The 26,430-nt window shown below is 36.5% G+C and overlaps 1 protein-coding gene across 2 annotated transcripts in view; it reads right to left on the bottom strand.

Annotated features, from left to right (window-relative positions):
- Positions 1–26,430, bottom strand: part of PCSK5 (proprotein convertase subtilisin/kexin type 5) — a 457,211-nt gene that overhangs the window by 281,399 nt on the left and 149,382 nt on the right. For both annotated transcript variants that reach the window (XM_047767789.1, XM_047767787.1), the window contains exons 6-7: positions 5,541–5,629; positions 1,862–2,034 (exon numbers count right to left, since the gene is read on the bottom strand). In XM_047767789.1, coding sequence (XP_047623745.1) covers positions 1,862–2,034; positions 5,541–5,629 — 262 coding nt within the window. The remainder of the gene's footprint in view (positions 1–1,861; positions 2,035–5,540; positions 5,630–26,430) is intronic.

Here is a 26,430-nt window from a genome sequence, read left to right as displayed (position 1 = left end):
AACAACTTAGAACATTATCCTATAGTTTCCAAGGGCTCTAATGTAGCTGAAAATTGACAGAGTTAGAAAAATACATCTGAACCAAAACTAAACTATCTTTTATTTACAAAATGCATAAAGAACAAGCAGAGCAGTGTTCCCAGCAGTCTCTTTCAGAATAACTAGGAGATAGCTTAGCTTAGTCTTCTGATTAAAACCCTAGCACCACTCCCACAAAGATAGGAGAATCATAATTATTTTTACTCCAGATGCAACATTACATTAATCAACTACACACATTCCACTGCTTCAAATCTTGGCTGAATTTATAACGACCCTATGGTTAGCATAACTTGCAGTAAATGAAATTAAATTCAACAAATATGTACCAGGCACTTGCTAGAATTCAACACACTTTATGGGTTTTACAAAGCCCAAAAAGGTGTGTACAGTACAACTTCTGCTCTCCAGAAACTTATATTTACTAAGGAAGATATATGCAAAATTAATTCTAATATAGAGCACAAAGTACTAAAGACTACACAGACCACCACTAAGAATACAAACTATAGGGAAAACAGGGTGGGAATTACATACACTTAATTCCAGTTTGGGCAGTGAGAAGGTTTTTGGGAAGAGAGAACAGTTTAGCTGAGGTCTGATGGTCAAATACGATTTGTCTGTAGAGTTGTAGGTCATGGGAGAGTGACAGGACCACATACTGCTGAGAAAGTATGTAGCCTTTATTTTTTTATTTACTTTAAATAAGACACAATTTTTTTTTTTTTTCCTTTCTAGGGCTGTGCTTGCCACATATAGAAATCCCTGGGCTAGGGATTGAATGGGAGCTGCAACTGCAACTGCAGCTGCAAGCCTGCACCACAGCCACAGCAATGCCACTTTTGAGCCGTATATGCAACCTATGCCACGGCCTGAGGCAGTGCGGGGGTCCTTAACCCACTGATCAAGGCCAGGGAACAAACCCGAATCCTCATGGGTAGTATGTCTGGTTCTTAACTCGCTGAGCCACAACGGGAACTTTTAAATAAGATAGGGTTTCTTAAGATCTGTAATTTGAAACAGGTATTTTCTTACATCAGATTATATAGTCAGTTTCGAGGGGAGGAGTGGTCAGAGAATTTTTTAGTGAAATCATGAAAAATGATAAGTTAAGCTGCCTGGTTAAGGAATGGGGGAAGAGCATAAAAATAATATTGTCCTGGGTAGTTCCTGTTGTGGTGCAGTAGAAATGAATCTGACTGGAATCCATGAAGATGTGGGTTCGATCCCTGGCCTCGCTCAGTGGGTAGGGGATTCAGTGTTGCTGTGAGCTATGATGTAGGTTGCAGATGCAGTTTGGATCCCGTGTTGCTATGGCTGTGGCATAGGCCAGCAGTGTAGCTCTGATTGGCCCCCCAGCCTGGGAACTTCTGTATGCCATGGGTGCGGCCCTAAAAAAAAAAAAATTGTCTTGGGACAGAGGTGAAGCTAGGGAAGGGACTACTCTAGAGAGATGCCCAGAAGAACGATGTTGGATGATCTAGCAACACCAACTATGGGGTTTCAGAAACTCTGAAGAGTTTTGAGAATTTATTCCTTCAAACTGAAGATTAGCATACTGATGAATATTAATAATGTTAACATTCATATTAATGAATTTCCATTGAACAAATCTAGCATCCAAATATACTTCTGTTCTCGTCAGAGCCCTTAATCATAGAACAGATACAACACACAATCCACACAGTCTCCTTTCTGTTAACCTGTCTAGAGCTCCATTCATCTCTCTAGCCTGGGGAACTGGAAACCTACCCAGAGATGGCTTCATATGAGAATCATCACCAATTGACACAGTTGGTGCTAAAGTACTTTAAAAACCTACCATTCTAACGCCATTTTCGAAGGCTTGCCGGGTGAGGGGAGCTGGCCCGTCCACAGTCTTGCCATCATCATCTGGGCCCCAGCTCGCGCTGTAAATGTGCACGTGCTGGGGATTGAAGCTAACCGACTTTGCTTCAACCATGTCCGTGACATCTCCATCCAGCATCCGAACCCCTTCAAGATAGAAAGGGGACGTAACTCAATTAGAAGCTTCATTATACCACATCCAAACAGACGTATTTCAATTATAGCATTTTTTAAAGGAAAGAATAACCTGTAAGTCAACACTTAAGTGAGCATTTCTTTTCCTCAGAAAACGACAGCGCAAGACTTTTCTGAAGCTTTCGTGGGGGTAAAGAAGTCTCATTGCATGTAAAAGAACAAAACTTCTTTAAAATTTTTTCAATCCATTGTTCTCTTTTCCTAAGTTTCCACATTCTCTCCCTTCTCTTTATCCCTGTCTTAGGAGAGTACTCGACTAAGAAAGCATCAAGCAATCTATCTTCCCTAAATTCCTCTTCAATTGATAACGTGTGCTCATAATTTGTATAAAACACTCCAACCTCAGCAGTCTTACACAATTTGAAAAGCTGCCAAGTGAGAGTGGTCCAATTTCCTCCATATTTAATATTATCTCCTAATCTGTAAGACTGATGTGAAATTAATATAGTACTTCTTTGCCAAGTTATTCATATGCCAAATAATAAATGAGAGTGCCCCCCTGTGCATGTAACACACTGAATAATTCTCAAAGGGTTTTGAAAATGCTTAGTCATTAATCTTCATGTAAGTATTCCCATCAGACAGATAGCAATTTATTATTAACCTTAATTTGCAAAAACAGACACTAAGATACTAAAAAATAAATTATATGTCAAACATAATTTTGGAGACTCACAATAACAACAAAATATCTAATTGTTAAGTAAACATTTTGTTCCTTCAGCTGAAGCTAAGTACTGTCACTGAAAAACATTGCATTATTTTAAAATTATATCTTTACAGCCCAAGTTTACTCCTTAGGGAAACCTTGTTATCTAACAGGTCTTCAAGTCTTTATTGGTTACCAATAAATAAGGATTAAATAACAGAAATCCTACAACAGGCAGTTTTAGATTCTATGAGATTTGAAGTAGGAATTCTGGCAGAATATGAAAATGTTCTTAAAGGAATTATATCCTCTTTGTGCTTTAAAAAATGCTTATCTTTTAACTATAAAACCTACAAACAGAAAAACAAAGAATAGCAATAAATACTTATAGCCAATACTCAATAACTGTTAACATTTTGCCATATTTTCATCTAAAATATAATTAGGCTAAACCATTTAAAATTACATGACAGATATGACATTCTATCCTTTGTTATTTTTTCCCCAAAATAATGTAAATATACACCCAGTCAACATTAAATTTCCCCAGAGGATCCCTAAAAAATAAAGAATCCTTGCTATATACTTGAATGTCTTTTCTTCTAGATGTGTATATTTTTAAAGAAGATGTATATAAACAGGTGATATGGAGAACTTGTTTTGAACAAGTCCCTGTAAAAATTTCAGAATGGAAACCATAACTTGGAAGCCTTGTCAGCAGCTTATTTTATGGAATGAAAATACCCAGCAGATCATTCAGCAACTACTGGTTTGCTTTGATTTGACATGAATATTCAAAACTCATATGTATGGTTTTTATGCTAAATGAAGATTAACTACTTCATATTCTTATTCTGTATTCAAGAGTGTAAAAGAGAACTATTTTACCACTACAGGGAGGTCTGAAATAAACAATAGACTATATGATTGCACAAAATAATCTAAGTAGTATGTCTAAACACAGGCGTGTCTACATAACACCTGAATTCATGTATTCCATAATGAAATATATGTGAAGTCCATGAACAAAAATGCTTGATAATATCACATTTAGAGGGGAATGTTAATTTTCTGACCAAAAATTGATGAAAAAGCATTTTGGGAGTTCCCATCCTGACTCAGCGGAAATGAATCTGCCTGGTATCCATGAGAAGCAGGTTTGATTCCTGGCCTTGCTCAGTGGGTTAAAGATCCAGCGCTGCCATGAGCTGTAGTTTAGGTTGCACGCAGATGTGGCTCGGATCCGGCATTGCTGCAGCTCCAATTCGACCCCTAGCCTAGGAACCTCTGTATGCTGTGGGTGTAGCCCTAAAAAAGACAAAAAAAAAAAAATTCTGTTCTCTCAAGTAGAAAGTTAAATGAAAAAAAAAAATTACTTTTTTGATCTAACTGCAAGCCTTCATGCCTTGGTCTGAGGGGTTGATTTTATAATTGAAAATATTCTTGTTTTAGGATGATATAACATTTTTCAGTCAATGTTCAGTCTTCACTGTTTTTAGAGGTTTTATTCAGCTTGGTTAGCAGTTTAACTGTGATGTTCACAAATTCATCTCTTCATTCTCCCAAGGTCACAAGTTTTGGGTTAGTATGGAAGAGGAACATGGAAACCCAAATGTGTGTCTGTGTAGGTGAGCTGCACAGCAAGGAGGGTTCAATGGGCAGCCAGGGTTGTCATCTGATCATCTTGAGAACACCAGGGGCCTCTGCACCCTCAAGATTCTTAGAAGGAGGTCTGCTTCCATTCCAGAAGTCCTCTATGAACCTTCCCCTTGACACAAGCAGATGCTCTCAGCATACAGCTAGTTACTGATTAACAAGCTGCTATACTCTAAGAATCCCAGATGAAATAAAGGAAAAAAAGAGGTCAAGTTCACTGACAACTGATCCACAATAGAACCTCAGAAAACCTTTTCTTAGCACCCTATTATACACCCAAATTATTTCATGTTACATCTACATTTACCCTAGACAGGGCTATCATTTCCATTTTTCAGATCCAACTCTGTTTACCATTTGGCTATAAATAGTATACTGGAAACAAGGATGTCAGCCTGTTTCCAGGAACTTCACTTTAGAATACCCTTTAGCAGATGCCAAGGGGAACATCTTCAAAGCCAATAGGATGTACATCTTCTCTTACAATGTTTCCTTTCCATTTGTGTGTGGCTGTGGGACCAGTCTATACTAACAAAGATGACTATAAATGGCAAAGTTAAGAGTTTGCTCCTATTGATATCTGAATTTAGACTGCTTTGGATGGGTCACTGTAGTAAGTATATTTGAGTTTGTGCATGCATGTGATGGATATCTGTATCTTGGAATTATTAATGGTGCAATATTACTCTACTCTGATTACAAAGGGAGATTTTACTATTTATATTTTAAATTGCAATTAAAGGGGACTTTTCTGTAGAGCCTAAGGAAAAGAAAAACTTTTTTTCTGCTTTGACAGAATTACAAAATGCTTCTTTTCATAGAGATATTATGGCCTTGTGTTTATATGATTAATTCTTTCTGACCCAGGTTCCAATCGTATAGTTCAGCAGAGACGCTAATGATGCCATCTTCACTATTGGCAAAAGCTCCCCCTTCACTCCTGTTTAAAAAAAGAAATGTCTGTGTTTGAAACACTTTGAGGGGGTTGGTTCAAAAGTTTTTGACTATGTTAACAACACAGGTAAACATGGTCATTTGCTCTCAGCAGTAGTTAAACACTCTTATGCAAACATATTCCTGTCTTTAGTGCAAAGGGTTCTGAAAACTGGTTAGCATGAGAGCTCTTGGCTCCACACAAGTTTGTTTCCCATACCTCCAATCCTGGCGTTGAAAGCAATGCCAACTGTGCAATGAGAGTTGTTTGCTGCGGCAGCCACTTCTCCAGCACAGCGGGTCCCATGCCTGCAAGGAGAACACACACACTTTCTAAAGGAAGACACCTCATTCTTCCCAACTCAGCATGTCCTTGCCACTGCTCAGGCTTCAAAGTGGCAAAGAATGTAGCACACTGTGGGTGTTTCTGGAACTTCCGATCCAAGTGGCACTTAGTCTATCCATGGCAAACTGTTAGCAGTTAATTGTATTCTGTTTTGGATTATGTTCTTATAAGTTTATATGTTCTGACATTTTGAAATTAATCAATTTTACTTTTTATATTTAAATCCAAAATTAATTTGAGGTAGTTGCAAATTTACACCAATAGTGGTGAAAATTAAATGTACTGCAAAAATCGTATCGTATTCAAAGTTTGCCAATTTTAGAGTTACAGTTTAGAATTAAATCCTGAATAAGTTGTAATTCAAAGAATTTTTTCTTGTTTTTGTTTTGGAGGTAGTTGGCCATGACAGGGCATGAAGAAAGAAGTTCCAGGGCCAGGGATCAAACCTGTAACACAGTAGGGACCTAAGTCACAGCAGGGACATTCTTATATGTCTATTATTGATAACTTGCTTTCCCAACTGGGAAATCTCCTTAAAGCCTAAAAACAAATTGTATGTTTATTTGTATTCCTGAACTTTCACAATCCAGCGTGTTTAACCACCAGCCAAGTATGGATAATGGGCACTGGAAATGTGGCTAGAGTGGCCATACCTTAATTTTGTAATTTTTATTTAATTTTAATTAAATTTTAAAATATTCAATTATTAGAGAATTTAAGAAATGTAGGTATGAGAATATAAATCTAGGATCTCCAATGAAAATTTATCATCTCAAATAGGATTGCTAGAAATACACACTGGATTGCAAAGATCTTTAAAAAGAACATATATTCTTTCAAAGGACATGAAATAGCACATTACTAATTGTTTTATATATCAATTATATGTCAAAATATTTCATTTGTTTGTTTTCACATTTTTACTGCTTCTTTTAAGCAGTGGTTGCCAGAAAAGTACACAATTTCTTTGAAAGACAGTCCCCATTATTTCTCACCACCATAATGTTCTTTGATCAGAAAAATCTTTTTGCTGAAAGGACTTCTAAGATCTTCTTATAAAAGGTGGGCAAAGACGTGTCAAGTGCAATGGATGATTTCTTTAGAAACAATAGCCTAACACAAAGAGAGCTGTTAAGAATTCTAAGGTAGAGCTGAGCCAGGACAAAAATGACTAACAGCCTGCCCTAGATACAGGATGGGGACAGGCCAACAATTGCCTTCTATTTCTTTTTGCTAATGAAGTCCAAAGTCCACCTCCTTTCTCTATGAGATGAAGGTACTTAGAAAGCTCTGAGATGTAAAAAGAGCTGTTACAACAACCAAAACAGTGATTAAAACTCTGGCCCCCCAAGATCTTTGTTAGTACTTTTTATTTTACAGCACATTTGACACACTCATCAAGGGATATAAATACCATCAGTGCAACTATAAACAAGTTGCTGCTCACAACTGAGGGGTACACACCAGTTTACACAAAAGAGTTATACCTTGCTTTTTCCACTTAGTAATGTCATGCATATCTTTCTATGTAAATATACTGAATCTATATTAATATTTTTATAATTATAATTATATAAACACTTAATTATATCTTTATTAATACCATTTACATGGTTACTATTATTTTATATAATCTTTTAAATGGTGTAAGTATGTATTTATACATATACAAATGGCACAGACATATACACATATGCCCATATACAGGTGTGAGTATACACACATGAACCACAATCCTTTTATTCCTGGAATTTTTTTTTTTTTTTTGCTTTTTAGGGCCCCACCCATGGCATATGGATAGTCCCAGGCTAGGGGTCAAATTGGAGCTACAGCTGCCAGCCTACACCACAGCCACAGCAACTTGGGATACATGCCACGTCTGTTACCCACACCACAGCTCACAGAAACACTGGATCCCCAACCCACTAATCGAGGCCAGGGATCTAACCCGCATCCTCAGGGATACTAGTCAGAATCATTACCGCTGTGCCACAATGGAAACTCCTATATCTGGAAGTTTTACCCACTTCTTCACTAGTATTAATGAAACTACAAAGAATAGTTTTGTATGTATATAGTTTTATACGGGCTGGGACAAATTTCTAGAAGTGGAATTCGAGATCAAAATGTATAGAATATATTGTCAAATTATCAACTAGGATGAAAGTAGTATAAGAACCTCAAAGACAGTAAAAGAATGATAAATATTATTACAAAACACCAGAAAAAGAAAGGCCGTAAGCCGAGCTGAATGATAATATGAAGAATGGAGTAAATATCTGGATAAAAACCCTGTGTACATAAACCCCTATGTAAAAATTTTTCAATCTTTTTCATTATTGCAAAGCTGACATGAAAAATATTATCTCATTGTTGTTTCCCTCTTTATCTCTTTTGATTACACTTGATGTTGTACATCTTTTCAAGTATTTATTAGCTATTTCTAGTTTTCGCTTTGTGGATAACATTTTCATGACCTTTGCCCAAACTTCTTATTGCCTTTCCGTCATATCTGATGCAAGTATGTTTCCAGATGTTTTATTTGTAACATAACAATCTTATTTATGGCTGTCATACACAGTATTTAATTTTGTACTTATAATTATCTTGCCCTTCTGATATTTGGTTATACCACTTTAATCATAAACAAAATGATCTCTTTTTGAAAGAAAAACCATTTCTTTCGTAAACCCCAAGCTAAACTACTAATTTTCCCCTGAACATAGCAATTATTTACTATGATTCCTCATTAGTGTCTTATTCCATATTATTTCACGGTGCAGGTTATTTTATTCAAATGCCAAATTCCCTTTATAAGTCAAATGTCAAGTTCCATTAATGTTCTTATACTTCAGTATTATTAATGGAAGATCCACTGGATCATAAGGACATGGGTTTTTAATTCAGTTCTAGTTTATTCTTTGGCCATGGTTTATTAAGAAGTATGATTTAAAATTTTCAAATATAAGCAGGAATTATGTTTTTACATCAATCAATAACTTCATTACCTTATGATAAAATATAATTTTATGCAGCAATTATTTGCATTTTGTGACTCACAAAATAGCCGAGAATGTGATCAACTTTATATGCATATACTCCAAATATCCATTATCTCAAGCTTATGTTGTGGGTTTGTTAATGTTCTTTGCAGTTCCATTGATTTTTATTTTATTTAGGATAGAATTATCAGATTTTTCTAGTAAAACAGTTTCTATATTAACACTTTCTTGCAATAAAAATTAAAGGTATCTGCTTAATATTTAAATTATAATACCATGTGATCCTTTTACATTGAAATATTCTGTTTGTATTTATTATGTCTCATAAATAGAATGCAGTTATTTTTTGAAGCTAGGGTATCTTTGTCTTTAACTCAAGAGTTAGTCCATTTACAGTGGCTGCATCTATTCATGGATTCATGTTCATTTCTTATACTGGTTTTGATATTATGTATTCTATTATTCAGTGATTATTCTAGATATTTGATCATAGATAGCTAGGATCATAAAGCCTAAACTTATTAACTTTTTTCCAAAACAACATATAGACTTTAGACTGTTTTAACCTTAAGTACCCACCTTTCGACATGACTTCCCCATAATCATAGTTATACTTTGGAGTTTCTAACTCTAGAAATCTCCCATTGTTGTTACTACTTCAAATAATCAATGTTTGTTTAGATTTACAAAGTCTTTCTTTATTTTTGTTGCTTCTATTTCCTTTTAGGATCAATCATTTCTTTCTGAAGAACATTCTATAATGGTACCCATCAGAGAGGCTTTTGGTAGCCTCAGAAAATGACTTTATTTAACTTTATTTTACTCTTGTTCTTAAAAACTAATTTCACTGAACAGAGAATTCTAGACTAACAGCACTTCCAAGAAGCTATTCCATTGTTTTTTAATTTCCATTGTTTCTGGTGAGGAATCAGCCATCTGGCAATCTACTTCTCTGTGGATGCTTTTCATGTCTTCTTTGTCTTTTCTATTCTGCAGGGTCATTAAGATATTATATATATTAAAAACCTTTCTTGGAATTCCCAAACCTGTAGTTTAATGTTCAAATTGTTAGAAGTATCAAGACTTAACAGATTTTAAACTTTAAAAGCTGGTAGCTTTAAAAACTGCTTTTACATCATTCTACGGTTCTTCCTATCAGAAACCTAATTAAACATACATTAAACTTTTTTACACTATCTTTAATTTCACCTTCAGGTTTCTCATATCCTTCACTGTCTTGGCTGTGTTCTATGTAACTTGCTCAGTCCTACGTTTCATGTATCCGATCTTTAACCATGACTACTCTGCTATTTAATCCGTTCACTCCATTACTCTATTCAGTTATATATTTTATTTCTTTGAAGCCCTTTTTCAAATCCATTTGGTTAATTTGGACAATTTTCCTTAAAAATACTTTTTAATATTTATTTCTTGATATATATGAATTATAGCTAATAATTCTAAATAGGTGAATTTAATTCTGCTATTTGTTTTTCCTACTTCCTTGTTTTCTGGTGCTGTTTCCCCATGTGGTTGGTGAATTGTCCCACTTAGAATATCATGTTGTTTAGGTTGTTTAGGTCTTTATTAACTCTTTGCGAATAGTATGAAGAACACATTCTTTTAAAAGAGAATTTAAATTTGCTTCTACCACGTAATCTTGGGCTACACCAAATAGGACCTGTTCAACCATAATTTAAAAGCATACAAGTAATATGATTATGGGTGCAAATTCCTCAAGAGTAGTTAGTTTTTCTTAACGGTTACTGTTGATTTATCCTTTTTTTTTTTCTTTTTTGCTTTTTAGGGCCAAATGCACAGGCTAAGGGGTCAAATCAGAGCTACAGCTGCAGCTGCCAGCCACAGCCACAGCAATGTGGGATATGAGCCATGGATGTGACGTACACAGCAAGTCATGGCAACACCAGATCCTTAACACACTGAGTGAGGCCAGAGATAGAACCTGCATCCTCATGGATACTAGTTGAGCTGGTTACCCCTGAGCCACAATGGTAACACCTATTTATACTCTTTTCCCATATATTACCCAGGGTGATAAAGTTAAATACATACACTGTCTCTCTGCGTAGATTTCCTTTTTCTATAGTTATTGTACTGAGGATGGTACTTCATAAGTCCTCTTTTATGTAGAAAGCTTTCTCTCACCCCTTTGGAAAAGGCTTTGTCTTTTATCTGCGGACTTTTTAAAATCTAGGTTCTGGCTGGCTGGTATTGGTTGCTTACCTTGGGAAATGCGTAGAGTCCACCTACTGCCCATATAGATTATAGTTTTCTCAGAGAAATACTCTTGGTGTCCATTAGCTTAATAATGCATTGAAAAGTTCTTTAATATGCCCAAGTTTTAGATACACTGTAGTAGGAGAGATTCAATCTAATATCTATTCACCATAAAAAAATGGAAGAAATAATTTGGTTCTGTATCTCTAAAGTGCAGTAAAGCCCTGCACACATTATGTGCTTCAACAATGTACAGTGAAAGATCTGAAGTGAAGAACAGAGTGACTATTTTCCTTATAAAAATACTTCTGTAAAGATTTCTGTACAGGGCTGTACATCGTGATATGTGGACTATTTTGGGGAGTCAGGGAAGTCATACTCTACTGCTAACACATATATTTTAAATATCAGTGAAATCATATATTGCAGCATACTGTAATTGAGGGTTCAGATTGCTAACTCAACTACATTTGAACAGCCCACTCTTCAGATGACAATGATCATTATTCCAAGTAAAGTACTAGTCATCTTTTTTATTTTTATATCGTACTTGGACTTTGTTTTGACACGGATTTAAAATAGATCATAGAACAATAGATATCATCATGACCTATTCAAGTGAACATGTTTCAATTTCTTCCCTCTCCCAAAGAACAAAGGGTGGTCAGCAAAAATATATTTATAATGTCAGTAAATATTAAAGTCACAAAACAGACAAAAGTCTGTTTTTCAGATCTGTTTTTCTTTAAAGATGACAGAGTATGAGCATTTAAAATGTTTTCAGCATAGAAAGAAACTTTTAGTAAATTTTAGTCCAGAAAACAACTCACTCATTAGATAACGCTCCAACCCACATTCACCTAAATAAGATCTTTATTAGCCAAGTCCCATGTAATATCCCTTGGAAAATGAGTCACCTATTTAGCTTTCTTACATATGTTTGCAATATTATTAAGACACACATTTTCTAAGACGTCTAGAAAATAACTCAATGACAGAAATTATAAGGGTAGATAAACCAATGGCTAAAAATAAACTGGACATCATCTAAAATAAAGTACATGTAGACAAACTACGAGTTAAAGATGCATCACTTTGCTGACTCTCTTAGGGATATTGCTGCCAAGGTTCGAGTAAGTGTAAAATGTTTATTATATAATTTTATGTGAATTAATCATTTTGGCTCTTAAAGAGAGTGTTGATTTAAAAATCAAGTCTGCCTTTGTTCTAATGCTCTTTTTTTTTTTTTTCAACTCAAGGGAAAAAGATTTCTCATTTGCTAAAATCCCTATTCCCAACAATAAAGCACTGTAATTATAGGTCTTAGGAAGTTTTACCTTTGCTATCTGATTGAAAAGATGGAAAATCAGATCAGAGAGTGCCTGTTAACTCATTTCTATAATACTGTGAACTCACACAAGTTAGGTGAAGTGAGTTTAGGATATAAATTGGTGGAGGCCATTACATCTTGCTAGGTAGAAAAATACTGCCTTTACTCCTTTGTTTGCTTTCTTCCAACCCTCTAGTTACACTTCATTGCATAGTGTTTTTGTTCATATGAATCAATGGGGATGGAAATATTACCTCATTTGAGGTTGACCATGGATCTCAAGATGTAGACAAGCTCAGTAACAAACCAGAGACGCTAGGACACATGCAAAAGGTCTCCCATTACAACTACTACTACATTGCTTGAAAGTCAAAATTATACTTGTATGGAATCAAGCAATGGTAAATTGGAAAAGAACTATTTCCTACTGCATCTCTTTCTTGGAACAAACATCTTCAGATGTTCCTGGATTCTGTCAGCCCTCACCTGACTGTATCTATTCCCTTTTGTCATGGGGTATGCCCATTCTCCTTGGCTTGTTTTGATTTTGTTTAAATCTGAGTGAAGACCTTCCATTTGAGTCTACTCCAAGAGTCCCCTTAGAAAGGGAGAGGAGAACAAGAAATAGAGACGGTGTGAGGCGTTCTCTGATATTTCACTAAGAACTGCTGTTTCTGACTGCTCAGCTTGTTCTTGATCAAGTGACCACTTTATGTTTACATCACACCCTCCACTTCTCAAAGTATGTTAACCTCACCTGAGTCTCACTTCAACCCCCTATGAAGTAAGCGAAACAGACATGACATCTCTCATTCTACAAATGAGAAAATTTAGTTAGTCAGAGAGTGATTGAAAGGTATAAACTGTGACAGGACAAAGACTAGACCTGGGTTTTGGGGGCTTTATCACTCTTTACTCGTCCAGTGAGACTCACAGGGGCCCATATTCCTGTCGTTAAATCATGGCCAAAATGTCATTACTTCTTTGCCTGCTACTTGATACATATGAGGTAGAGGCAACTTTATTTCTTCATTACAACCAATGACAACATACTTCTTAATATATTTTGTAGAATCTCCATTATAAATTATTCAACTTGAGCTGTAAGGATGAAATGCTGGGAATCTTAAAAACAAAAACATGAGAAGAATGGAAAATAGGTGAAAATGTATTATAACCCTGACTTCAGCAAAAATCTTAAGATACATATTAGGAGAAAAAAACAGTACTTTTTTTTTTTTTTACCACACCTGCATCATGCAGAAGTTCCTGATCTAGGGATCGAACCCAAGCCACAGCAGTGACAACGTCAGATCCTTAACCAACTGTGCCACCAGGGAATTCCTTTTTTTTTTGCTTTCTTTAGGGCCGAATCCACAGCATACAGAGGTTCCCAGGCTAGGGGTCAAATTGGGGCTACAGCTGCTGGCCTACACCACAGCCACAGCAACATAGGATCAAAGCCACATCTGCAACCTATATCACAGCTCACTGCAAAGCAGGATCCTTAACCCACTGAGCAAGGCCAGGGATCAAACCCACAACCTCATAGTTACTGGTTAGATTCGTTTCCACTGTGCCACAAAGGGAACTCGGATTCAATTTTAATAAGAAAACAAAATCACACACTACTTTGTGGTGATTAGTTTTTTTGACACAAAATAATAGCTTCTGATCTGACTATAATTATACACAGTCCCTGAAATTTTTTATTATATGAATATGAAATTTTTTATTATACTACAATGAAATTTGGGAAAACTCATTCAAAATAATTGCTATGGATTGAATGTTTCTCTGCACCCCATCCCCCATTCACACATGGAAACCCTAATCCCAATGTGACCATATTTGGAGAAAAAGCCTTGGGGAGATAACAGGTCACCAGACTGGTGCTGTCATGATGGGATAGGCGCCCTTATAAAGAGAGACACAAGCTCGATTCTCTTCTCTCTCTTCACCAAGTACAAGGGAGCCAACTCCAAGCCAAAACCGAATCTGCCAGTACCTTGATAATGGACTTCACAGCCTCCACAACTATGAAAAATAAATGTGGTAAGCCACCCAGGCTATAGTATTCTGTGAGAACAGCATGAACTAATACAATGACAAATAAAGAGATACATAAGATGATATTGACAGACACTTTGATAGCCTAATATCGAAAGATGAACTTAAACTTTGACAGTTTTTATTCTTATCAATACACATTGTCTATCCTCTTTTTGGACCTCAGGAACAATACCAGGAATAACATGAACAATATTTAAAGATATTAATAAAAGTTAGCATTTATCTTTTTTTCCATTTTATATTCTTGAGGAATCATAAATGGGAAAAAGACAGTCTCCTTAGCAAGTGGTGCTGGGAAAAAGAGACAGCTGCATGAAAATCAATGAAAATAGAACAAACCCTCACACCATGCACAAAAATAAATGGCTCAAAGATTTAAATGCAAGCTCAAAAGGGCTTAAAGATTTAAACGTAAAACAAGACACCATAAAACCCCTTGAAAAGTACATGGGCAAAACATTCTCTGACAATAACCAAACAAGTGTTTTCTTAGGTCAGTTTCCCAAAGCAATAGAATTAAAAACGAAAATACACATATGGGACCTAATCAAACTGAAAGCTTTCAAATAGGAAAAGAAACAAACAAAAAATGAAGACAACCTATGAAATGAGAGAAAATAGTTTCAAATGATGCAACTGACAAGGGCTTAATCTCCAAAATGTACAAATAACTAATACAACTCAACAGCAAAAAAACCAAATAACCCAACCGAAAAACAGGGAGAAGACCTAAATAGACATTTATCCAATGAAGACATATGGATGGCCACAAGCACATGAAAAAATGCTCAACATCACCAACTATTAGAGAAATGAAAATTAAAACTACAATGAGGTACCACATCACACTGGTCAGAATGGCTCTTAATAATAAGTCTTCAAATAACAAATGCTGGAGCGAGTGTAAAGAAAAGGGAACCCTCCTACACTGTTGGTGGGAATGTAAATTTGTACAACCACTATGGAAAACAGTATGGAGGTACCTCAGAAGACTAAATATAAAACTAACATATGATCCAGCAATCACATATCTGGGCATATATCTGGACAAAACTTTCATTGAAAAACATACATGCACCCATATGTTCACTGCAGCATTATTCACAAGAACCAAGACATGGAAACAACCTAAATGTCCATCAACAGATGGATGGATTAAGATGTGGTACATATATACACAGTGGAATACTACTCAGACATAAAAAAGAACAAAATAATGCCATTTGCAGCAACATAGATTAAACTAGAGATTCTTATACTAAGTGAAATAAGTCAGAAATAGAAAAACAAATACATTAGGATATCACTTATATGAAGAAGCTAAAATATGGCACAGATGAATCTATCTGCAGAACAGAAATAAAATCATGGACATAGAGAACAGACTTATAGTTGACAAGGGGGATGGGGGAAGGAGTGGAATGGACTGGGAATCTGGGGTTAATAGATGCAATCTATTGTATTTGGAGTGGATAAGCATTGAGTTCCTACTGTATACCACAGGGAACTATGTCCAATCACTTGTGATGGAACGTGATGGAAGATAACATGAGAAAAAGAATGTACATGTATGTATAATTGGGCCATGTTTCTGTACAGCAGAAATTGACAGGACATTGTAAATCAACTATAACAAGTTTTTTTTTTTAAAGTTAGCATTCATCAAATGCACTGAAGTATAGCAGATAGGTTGCAGGCAAGGAAATAAAATGAAAAATATACTTTAGAGTAAGAAGTATTAATGGGTCACAACTAAGCATTAGCATCAGATATGTCATTCAAATGACTAGTGAATATTTTAAGAAGTTCAAGAATATTTCTTTTGGAGGGTTTAAAGTATTGTTAGTTTGACACACTTATGTATACATACACACTAGTTCAAGTAAATACTGGTGAAATCTGAATAAAGTGTGTAAATTGCATTAACATCAATTCCCTGGTTATGGTATTTTACTATAATGATATAAGCTGTTACTATTCAGGGAACTTAGGTAAAGGACCTCTATTTTTGAAACTCTGTGAGTTTATAAAAAAAAAGTTTAAAAAATCATTGTTGTTATGAAGAATTCATACAGTTATTTGTAATACTGGTTGTAATTCAAGAACTCAGAACACAGGGAGCACCCATTGTGGTTCAGTGGTAACAAACCCAACAAGCATACATGAGGACATAGGTTCAATCCCTAGCCTCGCTCAGTGGGTTAAGGATCAGCGTTGCTGTGAGCTGGGATGTAGGTCACGAACATGGCTCAGATCCCACGTTGCTGTGGCTGTGGTATAGGCTGGTATAGCTGTGGCTCTGATTTGACCCCTATCCAGGGAACTTCCATATGCCATGGGGGTGGCCCTAAAAAGACAAAAAAAGTCAGAACAAAAAATACTGACAATAAAATAAATAAGTGGTCAATAAACTGCTTTAGAAATATTTCCTCACTTCTGAATGGAGCTGGAGGAATCAGGCTCCCTGACTTCAGACTATACTACAAAGCTACAGTCACCAAAACTGTATGGTACTGGCACAGAGACAGAAATATAGATCAGTGGAACAAGATAGAAAACCCAGAATTAAACCCACACACTAACCTATGACAAAGGAGGCATGAATATATAATGCAGAAAAGAAAGCCCCTTCAATAAGTGGTGCTGGGAAAACTGGACAGCCACGTGTAAAAGAATGAAATTAGGGAGTTCCCATCATGGCTCAGTGGTTAGCGAATCTGACTAGGAACCAAGAGGTTTGCGGGTTTGATCCCTGACCTTGCTCAGTGGGTTAAGGATCCGGTGTTGCCGGGAGCTGTGGTGTAGGTCACAGATGTGGCTCAGATCCTGCATTGCTGTGGCTGTGGCATAGGCCAGCAGCTACAGCTCCAATTAGACCCCTAGCCTGGGAACCTCCATATGCTGCGGGTGAGGGCTTAAAAAGGACAAAAAGACCCCCCCCCCAAAAAAAGGAATGAAATTAGAGCACTTCCTAACACCATACACAAAAATAAATTCAAACTGGATTAAAGACCTAAATGTAAGACCTGATACTATAAAACTCTTAGAGGAAAACATAGGCCAAACACTCTCGGACATAAACCACAGCAACTCAGATCCACCTCCTAGAGTAATGACAATAAGAACAAAAATAAACAAATGGGACTTAAACTTAAAAGTTTCTGCACAGCAAAGGAAATCATAAACAAAACGAAAAGACAACCCACGGAATGCGAGAAAATATTTGCAAATGAATCAACTGATAAGGGATTAATCTCCAAAATTTATAAACACCTTCCATAGCTCAAAACCAAAAAAATGAACAACCCCATCAAAAAGTGGGCAGAAGATCTAAACGGACAATTCTCCAAAGAAGACATACAGATGGCCAAAAAACACATGAAAACATGTTCAATATCACATATTATTAGAGAAATGCAAATCAAAACCACTATGAGGTACCACCTTACACCAGCCAGAATGGTCATCATCAAAAAGTCTACAAACAGTAAGTGCTGGAGAGGGTGTGGAGAAAAAGGAACCTCTATTGCACTGTTGGTGGGAATGTAAATTGGTACAACCACTGTGGAAAACAGTATGGAGATTCCTCAGAACACTGAAAATAGAATTACCATTTGATCCAGCAGTCCCATTCCTGGGCATCTATCCAGAGAAAACCATGACTAGAAAAATGTACTCCAGTGTTCATTGTAGCACTATATACAGTAGCCAAGACATGGGATCAACCTAAATGCCCATCTACGGAGGAGTGGATCAAGAAGATGTGGTATGTATACACAATGGAATATTACTCAAGTCATTAAAAGGAAAGAAATAATGACATTTGCAGCAACATGGATGGACCTAGGAATTATCACAAATGAAGTCATTCAGACAGTGAGACATCAACATCAAATGCTATCACTTACATGTAGAATCTAAAAAAAGGACACAATGAACTTCTTTGCAGAAAACAGATACTGACTCACAGACTTTGAAAAACTTATGGTTTCCAAAGGAGACAGGTTGGGGTGTGGGGGGATGTACTGAGGGTTTGGGATGGAAATGCTATAAAATTTGGTTGTGATGGTCACTGTACAACTATAAATGTAATAAAATTCATTGAGCAATAAATAAAATAAATAAAATTTAAAAAAAAGAAGTGTTTCCTCACCTCTGCCATTTTCGCTCTTCATTAGCCTCCCCAGTCTAGGAAAATACCTTATTCATTGTTAACTATGCTACCCACATCTAAAGCAAAGAATAAATTCTTGGTTTATCAGAAAACCTAGGTCTTTTACCTCACAATAATGTTGCATGGAATGATGAAGTACATAAAACCCATGGCAGATTAACAGACACACACAGCTGTATATAACAGACATAACCAACAAGGACCTACTATATAGCACAAGGAACTGTACTCAGTATCTTGTAATAATGTATGAGGGAAAAAAATCTGAAAAAGTATATAATTATTTTTTAGATATACAATATATATAAAACTGATTCACATTGCTGTACACCTGAAGCTAAACATTATAAATCAACTGTATTTCAATTAAAAAACACCTCACAGCAGGCAGGTATGGACGGGTATGTTTATAGTCCTGACCAAGTTAGGAACCAGCTTCTTATCTTACGGATCAACATAATGTCAAGGCACTAGGTATGAGAGATCCCTTTGATGAAATATACTAATCATGACGATGAAAGAAGCCCTTTTTCTTGGCTCCCTGGTTAAAAATCTAAATTTCCTCATCATGTTTTTGGCTTTTTTTTTGGGGGGGGGGGGTGCTGCACCCATTACATATGGAAATTTCTAGACCAGGGATTTATTCCAAGCATCAGCTGAGACCAACACATTTTAACCCAATACACCGGGTTGGGGAATCAAACCCATGCTTCCACAGTGAGCCAAACCACTGCAGTCAGATGCACAAACCACTGTGCCACAGCTGAAACTCCCTTTTGGCTCTTCTTTCCATGTGCCGATTAGTTTTCTATGTGTTATTTGAGCTTATTTCTGTGAATTCAGAGTGTCCATCATGGATCACTGGGGATTCTATGATGCTATTCCTTCCCCACTGGGACTAGTAAGAGCCTACAACCCTACTCTTCAAGCTCCATAAGCTCATATTCAAAGGGTTCTTTTCAATCTTAGAAACACAGATCTACTAGTTTTTACATCATTTGGTTAGGAGCTTGGGCAATAGCCTGATATCATTTTCCACCACCAATGAAGGAATGAGAAATACCCCTTGACTAGGAATATTCAGAAATTAGTCATTCCTACTGATTCTTTTTAGGTCTGTTCCTAGTGAGCTGGGAGTCAAGTGTTTTCTCTTAAAAGTTCGTAAATGTGGATCCAGAGGATCCAACTCTTCCCTGGAATTGGAGGCTACAAGGCGATGCCCATCTTTTCCACTGGACTTCATCGGGCTAATTACTACCTACAATTCCAGAACATAGACATAGATACTTTCTTTATAAACAAGCAATGAACTCTGATAAGAATGCTATTATTTTCTTGAAAATTATCAAATTATCTACCAAGAAATATTTTAGTTAATATTAATCTCATAAGTTCCCATGTGCATAACTGTGAATGCAGGTTTGAGCTCTGGCCTGGGAACCTCCAGGTACCTTGGGTATAGCAACAAACAAACAAACAAACACAAACAAACAAAAAAGCCAATCAATAAATATTAATCCCTCCTACTCTACCTTCCTCTATCCCTCCCTCCATCCCTCCTTCCTTTCTTGAGTCCAGATAATTCACGTCATATATCCTAGGCATCTTCTAAGTTAGGGGAATACAGAGTTGAATTATCTGAAGCTGCAGTCTCACAATCTTGGTGGAGAAGATTCTGAATAAAGGATTAACGAAAGCTTTTTCCCTTACCTAAGTTATCAGCTATCAAGCAGCATTGCTTATGGTAGAAAAATGAACACTGGTTGGTGAGTGACCATGAACTGCAAAGTCTGCGGCCAGAAAGATAAATACATGGGGAGGTGTCTTGGCATTGAGCTTCTCAGAGTGGACACTGGAGATTGAACGTGCCCTTCCTTGTGTAGTCCTGGAAGCTCTACTCATAGGCTATGGCAAAAAATACTATTCCTGAGATCATGAGGCTTCCATTGCAAAGTGGCTTTCGTACCTGCCTATATGGCTCTTTCTTACACAACTGAGGTTTCATCTGGGTGTTGGGACAGGGGAAGTTCAGAAAATAGTCCTGTGACTGCTGAGCATTCTTCCTAGGAAATACAGCTGATATTGCCAGAGCATATTACACGTCTATCCTTCTAATTATCATTACAGCCTAATGAGTTCTATGAGTTCAACTGACCACAGAACTAACAGAGCACTGACAGAGGTGTGGTAAGATTTATGCAAATGGCTAACAAGTATTGAGGCACATGCTAATCAAGGTTTAGGTACAAAGTATTGGAGAAAGTTCTGTTCCAAGAGTTCGAACTTGGAGTTGGTGTTTACGAAAACATTTGGTATACAATCTAAACAACTTTCTCCTCCCTACACCTGAACTGATGTTTCTGTAATTTCAAATCATAATTAAAAGAAAATTTCATAATTAGAACTCACTACAGCATGAAATATGAAGTATAGACTAAGTGTATGTGCCAAAGGACCAGAAAAAGATCTATAAAGATAATGAAAGAAATAATGGCCTGTATCAAATTATAATTTTGTTTTTTGTGGTCTATTTCTTTCCGTACATATTTCTCTCCTCCAAATGTATACTGAAAATCACCTCCTATAAATAATTCTCAAGTAGCAAAAACAAAAGTCCAGGATTCTGGAATGTACCAAAGCAGACAATATTTCCATTTTCCCTGTACTCCTGTATATAGGTAAATTCCCATTTTATGAATATTACAACAACCTAGTTAACTATAGAAAGACTACTCGCATGCCCTGGCCCATAATTAATTAATTTTGCAGTCATTCATTCAGCAAATATTTATTGAGTGCCTACCACATTCTGAGGAATATATTATTCAACAAGTATTCAAATGAGAAAAATAGACATGATATAATGCAGTTTCAATGAATTCCATTAGCCTAGAGATCTTGAATAATAGGCAATAATTCACAAATCTATGTTATTTAGCAGTAAACTAAAGTTCTGTTTCCATTTGCTTTTGCTAAAATATTCAGGTAAAGATACCACTCAATAACTATACACCATGAAGTAGGCTAAAAATATTTCTTTTGCTCAAAAGCTGTTAATGATTGACTGATGGAGAAAGGGGACCTTATAAATATTTGCCTTCACTTTGCTTGAGACTGCTTCCATATCATGAACAACCTGTCGAAACACTTGTAAAGACTTGAGTCATATTTAGTAGTGAATAATGATCTAAAATAAGTGACTATGTACATAATCCTATGTGTCTGCCAACAGGTAAACCGTGGCCCAAAATTCTGATTTCCAGGCTCCCAAGGTGTTCCTCCTATGAGATCTTCAGAGTTTGAGCAGTACCCAGGTTCCCTTGACACACTGAGATAAAGGTCCTACAGTATAGATGAGTAGCTCAAATGCCTCATATTCACTAGGCAGGCTACCATCATTTCAGCTCAGCTACTGCAAGCAACTGCCAGGGCTTCTGCCTACTGCTAGCTCTCCCTGGTTCTCTCTGCAGCACATCAGAGCTGGCTCCTCACACACTGGAGGGGTCTCAATGTTACAGAAGTATGAAACCAGCAATTAAGGAATTCCTCTCTCCAAAGCATATAATTTATCATAATCCCTAATACTCAATTCAGCATTTTAGGACTGAAATCATATTTTATTTAGAAATAAGACAGGGGATGGGTCTTTCTTATGATGGTATCTGAATACATTTATGAGTAGGGATTGGCAAACATGTTCTATAGATGGGCTAAATAGTAAATATTTTTGGCTTATAGGGCCAGACACAATCTCTGTCACATATCCCTTTAAGAAAAAAAAAAACAAAAACTCTTTGAAAACATAAAAACTATTCTTAGCTAGAGAATCAGTGGGCAGATTTACCTGCATTGTACAGTCTGCCAATCTCTGGTTTCTAGGCAAGAAGGGGAAGTACAGTTGTAACCATTTATGTCTTTTCTAAATCAAATATGTACCTATAGCTTTTCTTTCTACCTCCACTTCCTATATTTGATATTAATACTGGGAAGTACAGGAGTTCCCACTGCGGCTCAATGGGTTAAAAACCTGACTAGTATACATGAGGACATGGGTTGATCCCTGGCCTTGCTCAGTGGGTTACGGATACAGCATTTCCAAAAGCTGCAATGAAGTTCACAAATGTGGCTTGGATCTGCGGTTGCTGAGACTCTGCAGCTCTGATTTGACCCCTAGTCTGAGAACTCCCATATGCCACAGTTCAGCCCTAAAAAAAGAAAGAAAACAATTACTGGGAGTTACAGTCATAGCTATTTATGTCTTTCTGAAATCAAACAATGCTTTACTTCCTATATTTGATATCAATACTGAATACTGTTTTTGGTACATTCTTCAACTCAACATCTATTATGTATCAGTCATATCCACTGGTATAATTTCCATTTGAAGGAATGCTTAATACAATTTGCGGTTTAGAGAGCAAATCAATGAAGATAGTAAGGTTTGCTTATTTGTTATTTTCCAGATCATTTCGCCTAGGTTCTCATATTAAATGTAATTTGACCTCCAATCACCTTGAAATGCAAGTACTTTTATCCCTATTTTATAGGAAAGGAAATGTAGATTCTTATGGGTTAAATGACTTTACCAAGCTAATACAGTCAGTTTACTGTGAAAAAACTTGAACCCAGAACTCCTGACACCAAGTCTTAGTGTTTCCACCACAGCAAATGCACAATAAATTTATGGAAGAGCATGCACTGATCTTGAGGCATACACATAAAATACTCAGAAGTGGCACCTTTGAAGATATGAGGATCACTGAGCTTCTTTTTAACAAGGTACCATCATTATTAGGTTTCCTAACTAAGCAAGCAAAAAAAAAAAAAAAAAAAAAACCCAGGAATGATCCCACCAGTAATAAAATTACTCCTGACTCAAGTAGCCTTGCTCTTTTTAGGCTAGAACTTTTTATCTCTGCGTAAATATAAAATGCAAACAATATCTGGCAAGTCAAGCAAATCAATTGCCTAATGAACTTTCAAAAGACACAGGATTTCATACAATCAATGAAAACAATATTTGAGAATAGATTTAATCAAACTGAGAGCTGTTGTTGAAAAAGGATCCAGAAGAGCGAGATTTAGTGAAAATGGAACAAGGCTGGCGACCTGACAGTGGCTCTAAATGAGAATGATTTGTCAATAAAATGATTCCAAATGGCCCTTGGAAAAAACGATTAGGATTTTTATAAACTGAGTCTGTTTATGACTCTACTAAAATTCAAATTTCATAATATTACATAAAAACTACAACTTTAAACATGATTCATTTTTGTTTGATGTAAGAAGGGCTATAGCTGCATGTTCTGTTAGATAATAAACTACATGTATTTTCATCATTTTAGTTTTATTGCTTAAAATAAAACACCATTTGCACCATTCATTACAAAATTCTGGCCCCAATTTAAGGGGATTCATTTTTAATGTTTTCTCCTCCCAACATACATTTATCCCAATAATGAGTCCCTCATGCACCGTTCGTCCAAACCAGGAAGGTTGTATATTAAGTAAGAGAATGAGGACCTGGCTCCCTCTCGAGAGACCAGAAAGAGTCACAGAGGTTGAGTCACTGTCACGTCCAGAACTGGCATGTTATCATGACCTTCACTGCCTATTCTATGCAAGTCCCTTTCCAAATCAAGCCACTGGAATGCACAAGCTGTTTACACCAAAAAAATCATGAAAATGATATTCCCCCATGAATACAATGTGATCAGAGAAAATGTCAGGCCCTAAATCTCATGATCAGCATTAGAAAGATTTCCCTGGAAGTATTTACACAGTTTCTTAAGCCTGGGTTGAGGATCTTATTTCTTCAGTTTACACATTACTTGCTTTAGTTAGATTTGAGACCACACTTACAGACAAAGGGGCAGCCTGTGGCTAGAGGTCACTACGTCTGGTTTGCTTTATTAAAGTTTGACAGTGGGACACAGAGAAATTCTTTTAGGTCCCAAGGAGAAGTGCATCCAGGGAACTGAACTGGGTGATATTTAAGAACAAGAGTCTCATCCTTTCTTGTATCTAAACATCTTAAAATATAAAACATTACATGTTAATGCCACTAAAGTTTCATTTCAACAGTCACATGGATTCAACTTTTCAGACTTAAAAAAATAAGACAAAAGAAAACAACATTTTGTGTTAAAGCATTAATTTATAGTATAATTATCTTCGCTATATAACAGTTCCAGAAAATGTTGTAGACAGAGGCAATGGACTCGGAAATGAAAGATCTTTATGGCAAAATTAACTAACATTCTCTCCACTGTCCATTTTCTAACTTGACCCCCTTTTCCACTTCCTTTATCAACAGATACATTTTTTTCCCCAAGTCTCAGACCATCAAGATTACCAAACTGTTGCCTTCCGACATTTTGACCACTTTCTTGTTCAGTGACCATCACTGGCACAGCAGGTGGACAACTAGGAAGGCAATCACAGGACAGTTAAATCTCAATGAGGTACGGAACTTTGTGAAGGGTGGAAAAGAGATTTAAATCGATTAGTCAGAAGAGGCACTGCTGGATGTAGCATGTGTTCGATAGCCATCAGTCAATAGCTCAGACAATCATAAAATTATGTCCCTTTCAAAGAGAGGAAAGCAAAATGACTCAACAAACATTTTCTTTTCCTCTCCCTCTGCCACTTTAAAATGGAAGAATTCTGGATCCTTGCTGTTAACCAAATGGCATTTACAGCTCTCAGTTGGCATGGGGCAGCTGAGAGTCTAAAACGAGGAATGCTTATTCCATTTCCATTTCCATGGAAACCAGTCACCAACTGGTAAAAACAAGGTAGATCAAATTTTTGAACAAGAATGTTGAAATAATCACTGTTTTAAAACTTTTCTCTTGCATTAGGATGGAGAGCATAGTGTAGTCTCAGGAATGCACAGGGATGTATATTCACCACAGCTTTATTGCTGCAATTCTTTTCATAATCACAATAATTACTGTATTAGCATGAGTTTGCGGGGTCATTCTTTGAAGGACAGAGTGCTATAAATCCAATAAATAAATCATGTAATAAGAGCAAAAATTAAATGCGTTTTAAGAGCTTTTTTATCAAGAAAACCTTGGAGCAATCAAGGTTCAAAATTTATGACTACATTCTTCTTCTACATCCTCTTAGGAAATGCATCAGGTAAGAAATGTGATTTCCAGAGAACAGGTGGACTGTGAACATTTTGTTGTTGTTGTTAGCGCCATACCCACAGCATATTGAGGCTCCCAGGCTAGGGGTCGAATCATTAGAGCTGCAGCCGCCAGCCTACACAACAGCCACAGCAACTTGGGATCTGAGCCGCATCTTTGGCCTATACAATAGCTCACAGCAATGCCGGATTCTTAACCCAGTGAATGGGGCCAGGGATTGAACCCGTTTCCTCATGGATTCTAGTCAGGTTTGTTAACTGCTGAGCCATGATGGGAACCCCTGAACAGTTTTCTTAAAGAGATTTGGAAGGAATATTCAATTTTTTGAAACTTGACTGTGAAAATCTAACTTCGAAATAATCACCTGTTACATAGAAATGATCTTCCTAGCTCTGGGCTCCATTGAGCTTTCCCAAGACAATTTCAGACTCACGCTCTCCCTTGGTTCCCTTCAAAACCTGTTACCACTCCCAGTGTTTGCACATTTAGAATATAAATGTTCCAAGTTGGGTAGAACCAATTTCCCCCAGAGAAATAATAGGAAGAAAAGTGTCAATGATTCACCTCAATAGCAGCTAGCCAGGCATTCCTGATGACAAAACCTCTAAAGTCACGCTAATACCATGTGTGTTATTATGTAGGCTAGTAGGGCCTACTGTATCTTGATCATTCAGAATGGATTATCTGTAATTCCCACAGCAAACTGCAAGGAGATATTTTTGTCTCCATTTTATATACAGGAGACAAACTTCCATAACACTTTTGGAAAACCAAATCACATCCGGCCTAA

This window comes from Phacochoerus africanus, chromosome 2 (assembly GCF_016906955.1).
Source record: "Phacochoerus africanus isolate WHEZ1 chromosome 2, ROS_Pafr_v1, whole genome shotgun sequence".
Lineage (NCBI taxonomy): Eukaryota > Metazoa > Chordata > Mammalia > Artiodactyla > Suidae > Phacochoerus > Phacochoerus africanus.
Note: the sequence above shows the minus strand (reverse complement) of the source record. Positions and strands in the feature narration are given on the sequence as shown.